General features: G+C 43.9%; 1 protein-coding gene across 5 annotated transcripts in view; it reads right to left on the minus strand.

Annotated features, from left to right (window-relative positions):
- Positions 1 to 2,425: 2,425 nt before the first annotated feature.
- Positions 2,426 to 14,550, minus strand: part of LOC146057683 (putative N-acetyltransferase camello) — a 94,578-nt gene continuing 82,453 nt past the window's right edge. For all 5 annotated transcript variants that reach the window (XM_083169341.1, XM_083169595.1, XM_083169510.1 and 2 more), the window contains exon 3: positions 2,426 to 3,138. In XM_083169341.1, the coding sequence (XP_083025467.1) occupies positions 2,455 to 3,138 (684 nt within the window). In that variant the 3' untranslated portion in view covers positions 2,426 to 2,454. The remainder of the gene's footprint in view (positions 3,139 to 14,550) is intronic.

A 14,550-nucleotide genomic window follows, 5' to 3' on the forward strand; every position in this document is an offset into this window, starting at 1 on the left:
TGAGTCCTGCCATGCACCCAAATGGTATTTTTTGGTCACATATGAGGCATTGCCGTACTCGGGAGAAATTGGGGCACAGATTTTGGGGTGCTTTGTCTCCTTCATTCCTTGTGAAAATGAAAAATTTTGAGCCAGAACTGCATTTTTGTGTAAAAAATGTAATTTTTCATTTTCACAGCCCAGTTGTACCACAATTGGTGAAACCCCTGGGGGTTTGAAATGTACACTATACCCCTAGATGAATTCCCTGAGGGGTGTAGTTTGAAAAAGGGGGTCACTTGTGGGGGGTTTCCACTGTATTGGTGCTTCGGGGGTCTTGCTAATGCGACATAGCACCCACCATTCATTCCACCAGAATCTGTGCTGCAAAATCCAAATATCACTCCTTCCCTTCTGAGTCCTGCCATGCACCCAAATGGTATTTTTTGGTCACATATGAGGCATTGCCGTACTCGGTAGAAATTGGGGCACAGATTTTGGGGTGCTTTGTCTCCTTCATTCCTTGTGAAAATGAAAAATTTTGAGCCAGAACTGCATTTTTGTGTAAAAAATGTAATTTTTCATTTTCACAGCCCAGTTGTACCACAATTGGTGAAACCCCTGGGGGTTTGAAATGTACACTATACCCCTAGATGAATTCCCTGAGGGGTGTAGTTTGCAAAATGGGGTCACTTGTGGGGGGGTTCCACTGTATTGGTGCTTCGGGGGTCTTGCTAATGCGACATAGCACCCACCATTCATTCCACCAGAATCTGTGCTGCAAAATCCAAATATCACTCCTTCCCTTCTGAGTCCTGCCATGCACCCAAATGGTATTTTTTGGTCACATATGAGGCATTGCCGTACTCGGTAGAAATTGGGGCACAGATTTTGGGGTGCTTTGTCTCCTTCATTCCTTGTGAAAATGAAAAATTTTAAGCCAGAACTGCATTTTTGTGTAAAAAAAATGTAATTTTTCATTTTCACAGCCCAGTTGTACCAAAATTGGTGAAACCCCTGGGGGTTTGAAATGTACACTATACCCCTAGATGAATTCCCTGAGGGGTGTAGTTTGCAAAATGGGGTCACTTGTGGGGGGGTTCCACTGTATTGGTGCTTCGGGGGTTTTGCTAATGCGACATAGCACCCACCATTCATTCTACCAGAATCTGTGCTGCAAAATCCAAATATCACTCCTTTTCTTCTGAGTCCTGCCATGCACCCAAATGGTATTTTTTGGTCACATATGAGGCATTGCCGTACTCGGGAGAAATTGCGGCACAGATTTTGGGGTGCTTTGTCTCCTTCATTCCTTGTGAAAATGAAAAATTTTGAGCCAGAACTGCATTTTTGTGTAAAAAAATGTAATTTTTCATTTTCACAGCCCAGTTGTACCAAAATTGGTGAAACCCCTGGGGGTTTGAAATGTACACTATACCCCTAGATGAATTCCCTGAGGGGTGTAGTTTGCAAAATGGGGTCACTTGTGGGGGGGTTCCTAACTTTTAGCATCTTATGGTGCCTAGAAACCTACATGGTGCCTAAAAAATAATCTCATAAAAAGGAGGCTCCAAAATCAAGTAGGTGCTCCTTCTATTATGAAGCCTGTGGTTTGGTCAACGTGCACACTAAGGCCACATATAGGATATTTATGAAAACAAAAGAATTGGGGGAATCAATTTTTAGTCACATTTCTCTAGTAAAATCTACTGTGTTCCTTAGAAAAATGTATTAAAATTGAAAATCTGCTAAAAAAATGAAATTTTGAAATTTCACCTACACTTTGTTTTAATTCCTGTGAAACACCTAAAGGGTTAACAAACTTCCAAAATGCTGTTTTGAATACTGTGAGGGGTGCAGTTTTTGAAATGGCATCACATACAAGTCCCTCAAAGTCATATCAGAACTGAACTGGTCCCTAAAAAAATCAGTGTTTGAAATTTTCTTGAAAATTTGAGAATTTGCTATTCATATTTTAAGCCTCCTAGTGTCCAAAAAAATTAAAAGGAGGTTGAAATAATGATGGAAACATAAAGTATACATATGGTCTATGTTAGTTATTAACTATTTTGAGTGGTATGATTATTTGTCTCACAAGCAGAAAATTTAACATTTTGCAAATTGCAAAATTTTCAATTTTTTTACGACATTTTGGTATTTTTCACAAAAAAACACAGACTGTATCGACCAAAATTTACCATTAACTTGAAGTACAATGTGTCACGAGAAAACAGTCTCAAAATCACTGGGATAAGTAAAAGCAAAAAAAAGTTATCCCCACTTAAGTGATACAGATTTGAAAAAAAGGGCTCTGTCAGGAAGGCAAAAACAGGCTGCGTCGGTAAGGGGTTAATGTTTGTGTGTCTTGTGTGTCCAATTGATCGTAATATTGTATTTTATTGTGTAAAATTTTATTAAATATTTCATATATTCTATATAGGGACAGACCACGTCTATGCTGCAGCAGTACCGCACTCACTCTATTTCGTATGTGTAATATATAGTAGAAGAGTTTGCAAGTCTTCCGACCAGATATTTAGACTGTCGGACTTTTGTGATCTGGAAGCCCAGGCGCTGGTACAGCCTATGACCAGAGTGTAGCAACGTCGATGTGTCTAAGGTCACTTGTTTGTATCCACGCTGGCGAGCAAAGTCAATGACCGTCGTACAGAGTCTCCTCGCTGTACCCCGGTGACGCTGGTCCTTTGTCACAGACAGGCGTCTTAGCACCATTGCTTGGCTAGAACCGGGGACGGGCTGGACTCCCACCATCCCAATGACGCGGCCATTGGACTCCGCCACCCAGAAGCAGCAGTTCTGTCCTGTCATGTAAGACTGCTCAATGTTCAGTAAGTCCATCCTATGACATCTGTTTATGAAGCTGCGAAATATAATCTTTATAAGAATGAAAACTGCAGCCAGCAGACTCGCCATGCCTAACAGAGCCAGCAAATAGGATCTAAGAATCACTTGGAGGGTGATAAATGACAGAGAGATGATAACGATGACATAAGGAATCTTCAGCAGGTGCACGGTGGTGCTGGGAACATAACTCAGCATCCCTTCTGCGAATAAGGCCCGCACAGCATCATAGTCTCCGCTTTTGTATCTCCTTATGGAGATGTCAGCCATGGCCTCCTGCTTCCGGTGCAGACGACCCTGAAGGAAAAGGAAATTGCAAAGGTGACATAAAGATACAATATGTAGAGTAGATGGTTGCACAGTGGTGTACATACATGCACGGTACATACAATAGGTAGAGTAGATATAGTCATCCAATGGTCTCCTTGCTAGAAAGCCGGCTGCTATACTATAGGTCAGTAACTGTAACCAGGAATATAGTCATCCAATGGTCTCCCTGCTAGAGAGCCGGCTCCATTACTATAGGTCAGTAAATGTAACCAATAATACAGTCATCCAATGGTCTCCCTGCTAGAGAGCCGTCTCCTATACTATAGGTCAGTAACTGTAATACATAATACAGTCATCCAATGGTCTCCCTGCTAGAGAGCCGGCTCCATTACTATAGGTCAGTAACTGTAACCAATAATATAGTCATCCAATGGTCTCCCTGCTAGAGAGCCGGCTCCATTACTATAGGTCAGTAACTGTACCCAATAATATAGTCATCCAATGGTCTCCCTGCTAAAGAGCCATCTCCATTACTATAGGTCAGTAACTGTACCCAATAATATAGTCATCCAATGGTCTCTCTGCTAGAGAGCCGGCTCCTATACTATAGGTCAGTAACTGTAACCAATAATATAGTCATCCAATGGTCTCCCTGCTAGAGAGCCGGCTCCTATACTATAGGTCAGTAACTGTAACCAATAATATAGTCACCCAATGGTCTCCCTGCTAGAGAGCCGGCTCCTATACTATAGGTCAGTAACTGTAACCAATAATATAGTCATCCAATGGTCTCCCTGCTAGAGAGCCGGCTCCATTACTATAGGTCAGTAACTGTAACCAGTAATATAGTCATCCAATGGTCTCCCTGCTAGAGAGCCGGCTCCATTACTATAGGTCAGTATCTGTAACCAGTAATATAGTCATCCAATGGTCTCCCTGCTAGAGAGCCGGCTCCATTACTATAGGTCAGTAACTGTAACCAATAATATAGTCATCCAATGGTCTCCCTGCTAGAGAGCCGGCTCCATTACTATAGGTCAGTAACTGTAACCAATAATATAGTCATCCAATGGTCTCCCTGCTAGAGAGCCGGCTCCATTACTATAGGTCTGTAACTGTAACCAATAATATAGTCATCCAATGGTCTCCCTGCTAGAGAGCCGGCTCCTATACTATAGGTCAGTAACTGTAACCAGTAATACAGTCATCCAATGGTCTCCCTGCTAGAGAGCCGGCTCATATACTATAGGTTTGTAACTGTACCCAATAATATAGTCATCCAATGGTCTCCCTGCTAGAGAGCCGGCTCCTATACTATAGGTCAGATACTATAACCAATAATACAGTCATCCAATGGTCTCCCTGCTAGAGAGCCTGCTCCATTACTATAGGTCAGTAACTGTAACCAATAATATAGTCATCCAATGGTCTCCCTGCTAGAGAGCCAGCTCCTTTACTATAGGTCAGTAACTGTAACCAATAATATAGTCATCCAATGGTCTCCCTGCTAGAGAGCCGGCTCCATTACTATAGGTCAGTAACTGTAACCAATAATATAGTCATCCAATGGTCTCCCTGCTAGAGAGCCAGCTCCTTTACTATAGGTCAGTAACTGTAACCAATAATATAGTAATCCAATGGTCTCCCTGCTAGAGAGCCGGCTCCTATACTATAGGTCAGTAACTGTAACCAATAATATAGTAATCCAATGGTCTCCCTGCTAGAGAGCCGGCTCCATTACTATAGGTCAGTAACTGTGACCAATAATATAGTCATCCAATGGTCTCCCTGCTAGAGAGCCGGCTCATATACTATAGGTCAGTAACTGTAACCAATAATACAGTCATCTAATGGTCTCCCTGCTAGAGAGCCGGCTCCGATACTATAGGTCAGTAACTGTAACCAATAATATAGTCATCCAATGGTCTCCCTGCTAGAGAGCCGGCTCCATTACTATAGGTCAGTAACTGTAACCAATAATATAGTCATCCAATGGTCTCCCTGCTAGAGAGCCGGCTCCATTACAATAGGTCAGTAACTGTAACCAATAATATAGTTATCCAATGGTCTCCCTGCTAGAGAGCTGGCTCCTATACTATAGGTCAGTAACTGTAACCAATAATATAGTCATCCAATGGTCTCCCTGCTAGAGAGCCGGCTCCATTACTATAGGTCAGTAACTGTAACACATAATACAGTCATCCAATGGTCTGCCCTGCTAGAGAGCCGGCTCCTATACTATAGGTCAGTAACTGTAACCAATAATATAGTCATCCAATGGTCTCCCTGCTAGAGAGCCGGCTCCATTACTATAGGTCAGTAACTGTAACCAATAATACAGTCATCCAATGGTCTCCCTGCTAGAGAGCCGGCTCCATTACTATAGGTCAGTAACTGTAACCAATAATACAGTCATCCAATGGTCTCCCTGCTAGAGAGCCGGCTCCATTACTATAGGTCAGTAACTGTAACCAATAATACAGTCATCCAATGGTCTCCCTGCTAGAGAGACGGCTCCATTACTATAGGTCAGTAACTGTAACCAATAGTATAGTCATCCAATGGTCTCCCTGCTAGAGAGCTGGCTCCCATACTATAGGTCAGTAACTGTAACCAATAATATAGTTATCCAATGGTCTCCCTGCTAGAGAGCCGGCTCCTATACTAGAGGTCAGTAACTGTAACCAGTAATATAGTCATCCAATGGTCTCCATGTTAGAGAGCCAGCTCCTATACTATAGGTCAGTAACTGTAACCAGTAATACAGTCATCCAATGGTCTCCTTGCTAGAGAGCCGGCTCCTATACTATAGGTCAGTAACTGTAACCAATAATATAGTCATCCAATGGTCTCCCTGCTAGAGAGCCGGCTCCTATACTATAGGTCAGTAACTGTAACCAATAATACAGTCATCCAATGGTCTCCCTGCTAGAGAGCCGGCTCCATTACTATAGGTCAGTAACTGTAACCAATAATATAGTCATCCAATGGTCTCCCTGCTAGAGAGCCGGCTCCATTACTATAGGTCAGTAACTGTAACCAATAATACAGTCATCCAATGGTCTCCCTGCTAGAGAGCCGGCTCCATTACTATAGGTCAGTAACTGTAACACATAATACAGTCATCCAATGGTCTCCCTGCTAGAGAGCCGGCTCCATTTCTATAGGTCAGTAACTGTAACCAATAATACAGTCATCCAATGGTCTCCCTGCTAGAGAGCCGGCTCCATTACTATAGGTCAGTAACTGTGACCAATAATATAGTCATCCAATGGTCTCCCTGCTAGAGAGCCGGCTCCATTACTATAGGTCAGTAACTGTACCCAATAATATAGTCATCCAATGGTCTCCCTGCTAGAGAGCCGGCTCCATTACTATAGGTCAGTAACTGTGACCAATAATATAGTCATCCAATGGTCTCCCTGCTAGAGAGCCGGCTCCATTACTATAGGTCAGTAACTGTACCCAATAATATAGTCATCCAATGGTCTCCCTGCTAGAGAGCCGGCTCCTATACTATAGGTCAGTAACTGTAACCAATAATATAGTCATCCAATGGTCTCCCTGCTAGAGAGCCGGCTCCATTACTATAGGTCAGTAACTGTACCCAATAATATAGTCATCCAATGGTCTCCCTGCTAGAGAGCCAGCTCCTATACTATAGGTCAGTAACTGTAACCAATAATATAGTCATCCAATGGTCTCCCTGCTAGAGAGCCGGCTCCTATACTATAGGTCAGTAACTGTAACCAATAATACAGTCATCCAATGGTCTCCCTGCTAGAGAGCAGGCTCCATTACTATAGGTCAGTAACTGTGACCAATAATACAGCCATCCAATGGTCTCCCTGCTAGAGAGCCGGCTCCATTACTATAGGTCAGTAACTAACCAATAATATAGTCATCCAATGGTCTCCCTGCTAGAGAGCCGGCTCCATTACTATAGGACAGTAACTGTAACCAATAATATAGTCATCCAATGGTCTCCCTGCTAGAGAGCCGGCTCCATTACTATAGGTCAGTAACTGTAACCAATAATATAGTCATCCAATGGTCTCCCTGCTAGAGAGCCAGCTCCTATACTATAGGTCAGTAACTGTAACCAATAATATAGTCATCCAATGGTCTCCCTGCTAGAGAGCCGGCTCCTATACTATAGATCAGTAACTTTAACCAATAATATAGTCATCCAATGGTCTCCCTGCTATATAGCTGGCTCCTATACTATAGGTCAGTAACTGTAACCAATAATACAGTCATCCAATGGTCTCCCTGCTAGAGAGCCGGCTCCATTACTATAGGTCAGTAACTGTAACCAATATAGTCATCCAATGGTCTCCCTGCTAGAGAGCCGGCTCCATTACTATAGGTCAGTAACTGTACCCAATAATATAGTCATCCAATGGTCTCCCTGCTAGAGAGCCGGCTCCTATACTATAGGTCAGTAACTGTAACCAATAATATAGTCATCCAATGGTCTCCCTGCTAGAGAGCTAGCTCCTATACTATAGGTCAGTAACTGTAACCAATAATATAGTCATCCAATGGTCTCCCTGCTAGAGAGCCAGCTCCTATACTATAGGTCAGTAACTGTAACCAATAATATAGTCATCCAATGGTCTCCCTGCTAGAGAGCCGGCTCCTATACTATAGGTCAGTAACTGTAACCAATAATACAGTCATCCAATGGTCTCCCTGCTAGAGAGCAGGCTCCATTACTATAGGTCAGTAACTGTGACCAATAATACAGCCATCCAATGGTCTCCCTGCTAGAGAGCCGGCTCCATTACTATAGGTCAGTAACTAACCAATAATATAGTCATCCAATGGTCTCCCTGCTAGAGAGCCGGCTCCATTACTATAGGACAGTAACTGTAACCAATAATATAGTCATCCAATGGTCTCCCTGCTAGAGAGCCGGCTCCATTACTATAGGTCAGTAACTGTAACCAATAATATAGTCATCCAATGGTCTCCCTGCTAGAGAGCCAGCTCCTATACTATAGGTCAGTAACTGTAACCAATAATATAGTCATCCAATGGTCTCCCTGCTAGAGAGCCGGCTCCTATACTATAGATCAGTAACTTTAACCAATAATATAGTCATCCAATGGTCTCCCTGCTATATAGCCGGCTCCTATACTATAGGTCAGTAACTGTAACCAATAATACAGTCATCCAATGGTCTCCCTGCTAGAGAGCCGGCTCCATTACTATAGGTCAGTAACTGTAACCAATATAGTCATCCAATGGTCTCCCTGCTAGAGAGCCGGCTCCATTACTATAGGTCAGTAACTGTGACCAATAATATAGTCATCCAATGGTCTCCCTGCTAGAGAGCCGGCTCCTATACTATAGGTCATTAACTGTGACCAATAATATAGTCATCCAATGGTCTCCCTGCTATATAGCCGGCTCCATTACTATAGGTCAGTAACTGTGACCAATAATATAGTCATCCAATGGTCTCCCTGCTAGAGAGCCGGCTCCTATACTATAGGTCAGTAACTGTAACCAATAATATAGTCACCCAATGGTCTCCCTGCTAGAGAGCCGGCTCCGATACTATAGGTCAGTAACTGTAACCAATAATATAGTCACCCAATGTTCTCCCTGCTAGAGAGCCGGCTCCGATACTATAGGTCAGTAACTGTAACCAATAATATAGTCATCCAATGGTCTCCCTGCTAGAGAGCCGGCTCCATTACTATAGGTCAGTAACTGTAACACATAATACAGTCATCCAATGGTCTCCCTGCTAGAGACCGGCTCCATTACTATAGGTCAGTAACTGTAACCAATAATATAGTCATCCAATGGTCTCCCTGCTAGAGAGCCAGCTCCTATACTATAGGTCAGTAACTGTAACCAATAATATAGTCATCCAATGGTCTCCCTGCTAGAGAGCCGGCTCCTATACTATAGGTCAGTAACTGTAACCAATAATATAGTCATCCAATGGTCTCCCTGCTAGAGAGCTGGCTCCATTACTATAGGTCAGTAACTGTAACCAATATAGTCATCCAATGGTCTCCCTGCTAGAGAGCCGGCTCCATTACTAAAGGTCAGTAACTGTGACCAATAATATAGTCATCCAATGGTCTCCCTGCTAGAGAGCCGGCTCCATTACTATAGGTCAGTAACTGTGACCAATAATACAGTCATCCAATGGTCTCCCTGCTAGAGAGCCGGCTCCGATACTATAGGTCAGTAACTGTAACCAATAATATAGTCATCCAATGGTCTCCCTGCTAGAGAGCCGGCTCCGATACTATAGGTCAGTAACTGTAACCAATATAGTCATCCAATGGTCTCCCTGCTAGAGAGCTGGCTCCATTACTATAGGTCAGTAACTGTAACCAATATAGTCATCCAATGGTCTCCCTGCTAGAGAGCCGGCTCCATTACTATAGGTCAGTAACTGTGACCAATAATATAGTCATCCAATGGTCTCCCTGCTAGAGAGCCGGCTCCTATACTATAGGTCAGTAACTGTAACCAATAATATAGTCATCCAATGGTCTCCCTGCTATATAGCCGGCTCCATTACTATAGGTCAGTAACTGTAACCAATAATATAGTCATCCAATGGTCTCCCTGCTAGAGAGCCGGCTCCTATACTATAGGTCAGTAACTGTAACCAATAATATAGTCATCCAATGGTCTCCCTGCTAGAGAGCCGTCTCCTATACTATAGGTCAGTAACTGTAACCAATAATATAGTCATCCAATGGTCTCCCTGCTAGAGAGCCGGCTCCATTACTATAGGTCAGTAACTGTAACCAATAATATAGTCATCCAATGGTCTCCCTGCTAGAGAGCCGGCTCCATTACTATAGGTCAGTAACTGTAACCAATATAGTCATCCAATGGTCTCCCTGCTAGAGAGCCGGCTCCATTACTATAGGTCAGTAACTGTAACCAATATAGTTATCCAATGGTCTCCCTGCTAGAGAGCCGGCTCCATTACAATAGGTCAGTAACTGTAACCAATATAGTCATCTAATGGTCTCCCTGCTAGAGAGCCGGCTCCATTACTATAGGTCGGTAACTGTGACCAATAATATAGTCATCCAATGGTCTCCCTGCTAGAGAGCCGGCTCCTATACTATAGGTCAGTAACTGTAACCAATAATATAGTCATCCAATGGTCTCCCTGCTAGAGAGCCGGCTCCATTACTATAGGTCAGTAACTGTAACCAGTAATATAGTCATCCAATGGTCTCCCTGCTAGAGAGCCGGCTCCTATACTATAGGTCAGTAACTGTAACCAATAATATAGTCATCCAATGGTCTCCCTGCTAGAGAGCCGGCTCCATTACTATAGGTCAGTAACTGTAACCAATAATATAGTCATCCAATGGTCTCCCTGCTAGAGAGCCGGCTCCGATACTATAGGTCAGTAACTGTAACCAATAATATAGTCATCCAATGGTCTCCCTGCTAGAGAGCCGGCTCCATTACAATAGGTCAGTAACTGTACCCAATAATATAGTCATCCAATGGTCTCCCTGCTAGAGAGCCGGCTCCATTACTATAGGTCAGCAACTGTAACCAATAATATAGTCATCCAATGGTCTCCCTGCTAGAGAGCCGGCTCCTATACTATAGGTCAGTAACTGTAACCAGTAATATAGTCATCCAATGGTCTCCCTGCTAGAGAGCCGGCTCCATTACTATAGGTCAGTAACTGTAACCAATAATATAGTCATCCAATGGTCTCTCTGCTAGAGAGCCGGCTCCATTACTATAGGTCAGTAACTGTAACCAATAATATAGTCATCCAATGGTCTCTCTGCTAGAGAGCCGGCTCCTATACTATAGGTCAGTAACTGTAACCAATAATACAGTCATCCAATGGTCTCCTTGCTAGAGAGCCGGCTCATATACTATAGGTCAGTAACTGTAACCAATAATATAGTCATCCAATGGTCTCCCTGCTAGAGAGCCGGCTCATATACTATAGGTCAGTAACTGTAACCAATAATACAGTCATCCAATGGTCTCCTTGCTAGAGAGCCGGCTCCTATACTATAGGTCAGTAACTGTACCCAATAATATAGTCATCCAATGGTCTCCCTGCTAGAGAGCCGGCTCCATTACTATAGGTCAGTAACTGTAACCAATAATATAGTCATCCAATGGTCTCCCTGCTAGAGAGCCGGCTCAATTACTATAGGTCAGTAACTGTAACCAATAATATAGTCATCCAATGGTCTCACTGCTAGAGAGCCGGCTCCTATACTATAGGTCAGTAACTGTAACCAGTAATATAGTCATCCAATGGTCTCCCTGCTAGAGAGTCGGCTCCATTACTATAGGTCAGTAACTGTAACCAGTAATACAGTCATTCAATGGTCTCCTTGCTAGAGAGCCGGCTCCTATACTATAGGTCAGTAACTGTAACCAATAATACAGTCATCCAATGGTCTCCCTGCTAGAGAGCCGGCTCCTATACTATAGGTCAGTAACTGTAACCAATAATATAGTCATCCAATGGTCTCCCTGCTAGAGAGCCGGCTCCTATACTATAGGTCAGTAACTGTAACCAGTAATATAGTCATCCAATGGTCTCCCTGCTAGAGAGCCGGCTCCTATACTATAGGTCAGTAACTGTAATCAGTAATACAGTCATCCAATGGTCTCCCTGCTAGAGAGCCGGCTCCTATACTATAGGTCAGTAACTGTAACCAATAATATAGTCATCCAATGGTCTCCCTGCTAGAGAGCCGGCTCCTATACTATAGGTCAGTAACTGTAACCAATAATATAGTCATCCAATGGTCTCCCTGCTAGAGAGCCGGCTCATATACTATAGGTCAGTAACTGTAACCAATAATATAGTCATCCAATGGTCTCCCTGCTAGAGAGCCAGCTCCTATACTATAGGTCAGTAACTGTAACCAATAATATAGTCATCCAATGGTCTCCCTGCTAGAGAGCCGGCTCCATTACTATAGGTCAGTAACTGTAACCAATAATATAGTCATCCAATGGTCTCCCTGCTAGAGAGCCGGCTCCATTACTATAGGTCAGTAACTGTAACCAGTAATACAGTCATCCAATGGTCTCCCTGCTAGAGAGCCGGCTCCATTACTATAGGTCAGTAACTGTAACCAATAATATAGTCATCCAATGGTCTCCCTGCTAGAGAGCCAGCTCCTATACTATAGGTCAGTAACTGTAACCAATAATACAGTCATCCAATGGTCTCCCTGCTAGAGAGCCGGCTCCATTACTATAGGTCTGTAACTGTAACCAATAATATAGTCATCCAATGGTCTCCCTGCTGGAGAGCCGGCTCCTATACTATAGGTCAGTAACTGTAACCAGTAATATAGTCACCACCCACCCACCGTTCCTACTTATCCTATTGTTTTTCGTTCGTTCGTCCACCCACCTATTTTTAGTATGTTAACTCTTATGAGCAGGGCCCTCCTGCCTCACGTACTCACACTACCTCTTTACCTCACCCTTGCTCCTGTCCTGTTCTTCCCTTCCTCTACTTCATCTTCAGTCTCCTCGACAATTTTGACACCTACTTCAGAACTGATGCTGATTTTATTTCTACAAGCTATACTGGTATTTATACTGTATTTTTCAACACACCCTGTACGTTACCTTGTCATTTGTTTTTTGTTTGCTATGTACGGCGCTGCGGACACTTTGCGGCGCCTTATAAATAAACGTACTACTACTACTACTACTACTACCTCATAGTCGGCTGTAGTAGACTGGGGCTTTGTTAGTATAACTGTACAGTTACTGTATTACTGGCTGCTGGTCATGTCACAGTGATATATTGTTTTCTGGCCATCGGTGCAGTCACTATCGATGGTTGCCATCATTGGCATTACTGCTAGTAGTTTTAGCTAATGATGGTCATCCATTATCTTGGGCCAATCTTAATTTGGGGGTGGGGCTTCAGGGCTTTCAGTGGGCGGAGCTATGCTCCATATCTTGGCAACTGGATAAAAATAGTGGGAAAAAAAATCAGTTTTGCTGTGCCATCGATGGAGGGTAACCATATGGGGCTCCCCCATCGATGGAAAAGTATTCAACATCGGCCATAAACCATCATAATTGATTTCAAATCATCGATGGTCGATGCCATCCCTAATATTGTGCAGCTATTGCTGCATTTGTTGCCTCCCCTGTGATTCCCCCTACTGTTCTATGTATGTCTGTTTTACCTCAGAAGTCCTGCTGTCACCAATCACCTGGGCTATCTGGCCACACACCTCCAGCTTTGACACTCTGGGTGGTGGTCCTTCCATCATGATCAGCTCCCTCTCCTCTGATCTGCCACAGTGACAGGAGTACCGCTATTCCCCTCAGTCAGAGCTGACATTATGAGGGCCACACTACTTCCACCTTCTGGCAGCCAGGACACCCTCCACAGGAGCTGCAGACCCGGATGTTCCCCGCTCACTCCTCGTGATCCCCAATCAGTCACACCTGTCTGGCTACACCGGATGTGCCAGGAGATACAAGGCTGCATTGTTGTTAAAATCATTAACCCTTTATCCCCATAGCTGCCTCCACCCTTGCATTCTGCAGGAGACTCCCTGACATAGCAGCAATCTCCCTCTCTCCCTCATTAGTCTAGCAATCTCCCTCATGTCACCTAGCCCACATTACACTGTTACATCATAGTAACCTCCCCCCTGCATTCTGCAGGAGACTGCCTGACATAGCAGCAATCTCCCTCTCTCCCTCATTAGTCTAAAAATCTCCCTCATGTCACCTAGCCCACATTACACTGTTACATCATAGTTACCTCGCCTCCTGCATTCTGCAGGAGACTCCCTGACATAGCAGCAATCTCCCTCTCTCCCTCATTAGTCTAGCAATCTCCCTCATGTCACCTAGCCCACATTACACTGTTACATCATAGTAACCTCCCCCCTGCATTCTGCAGGAGACTGCCTGACATAGCAGCAATCTCCCTCTCTCCCTCATTAGTCTAAAAATCTCCCTCATGTCACCTAGCCCACATTACACTGTTACATCATAGTTACCTCACCTCCTGCATTCTGCAGGAGACTCCCTGACATAGCAGCAATCTCCCTCTCTCCCTCATTAGTCTAGCAATCTCCCTCATGTCACCTAGCCCACATTACACTGTTACATCACAGTTACCTCCCATCCTGCATTCTGCAGGAGACTCCCTAACATAGCAGCAATCTCCCTCTCTCCCTCATTAGTCTAGCAATCTCCATCATGTCACCTAGCCCACATTACACTGTTACATCATAGTAACCTCCCCCCTGCATTCTGCAGGAGACTGCCTGACATAGCAGCAATCTCCCTCTCTCCCTCATTAGTCTAAATATCTCCCTCATGTCACCTAGCCCACATTACACTGTTACATCATAGTTACCTCCCCTCCTGCATTCTGCAGGAAACTCCCTGACATATCAGTAATGTCCCTCTCTC

This window comes from Crinia signifera, chromosome 1 (genome assembly GCF_055691185.1).
Source record: "Crinia signifera chromosome 1, ASM5569118v1, whole genome shotgun sequence".
NCBI lineage: Eukaryota > Metazoa > Chordata > Amphibia > Anura > Myobatrachidae > Crinia > Crinia signifera.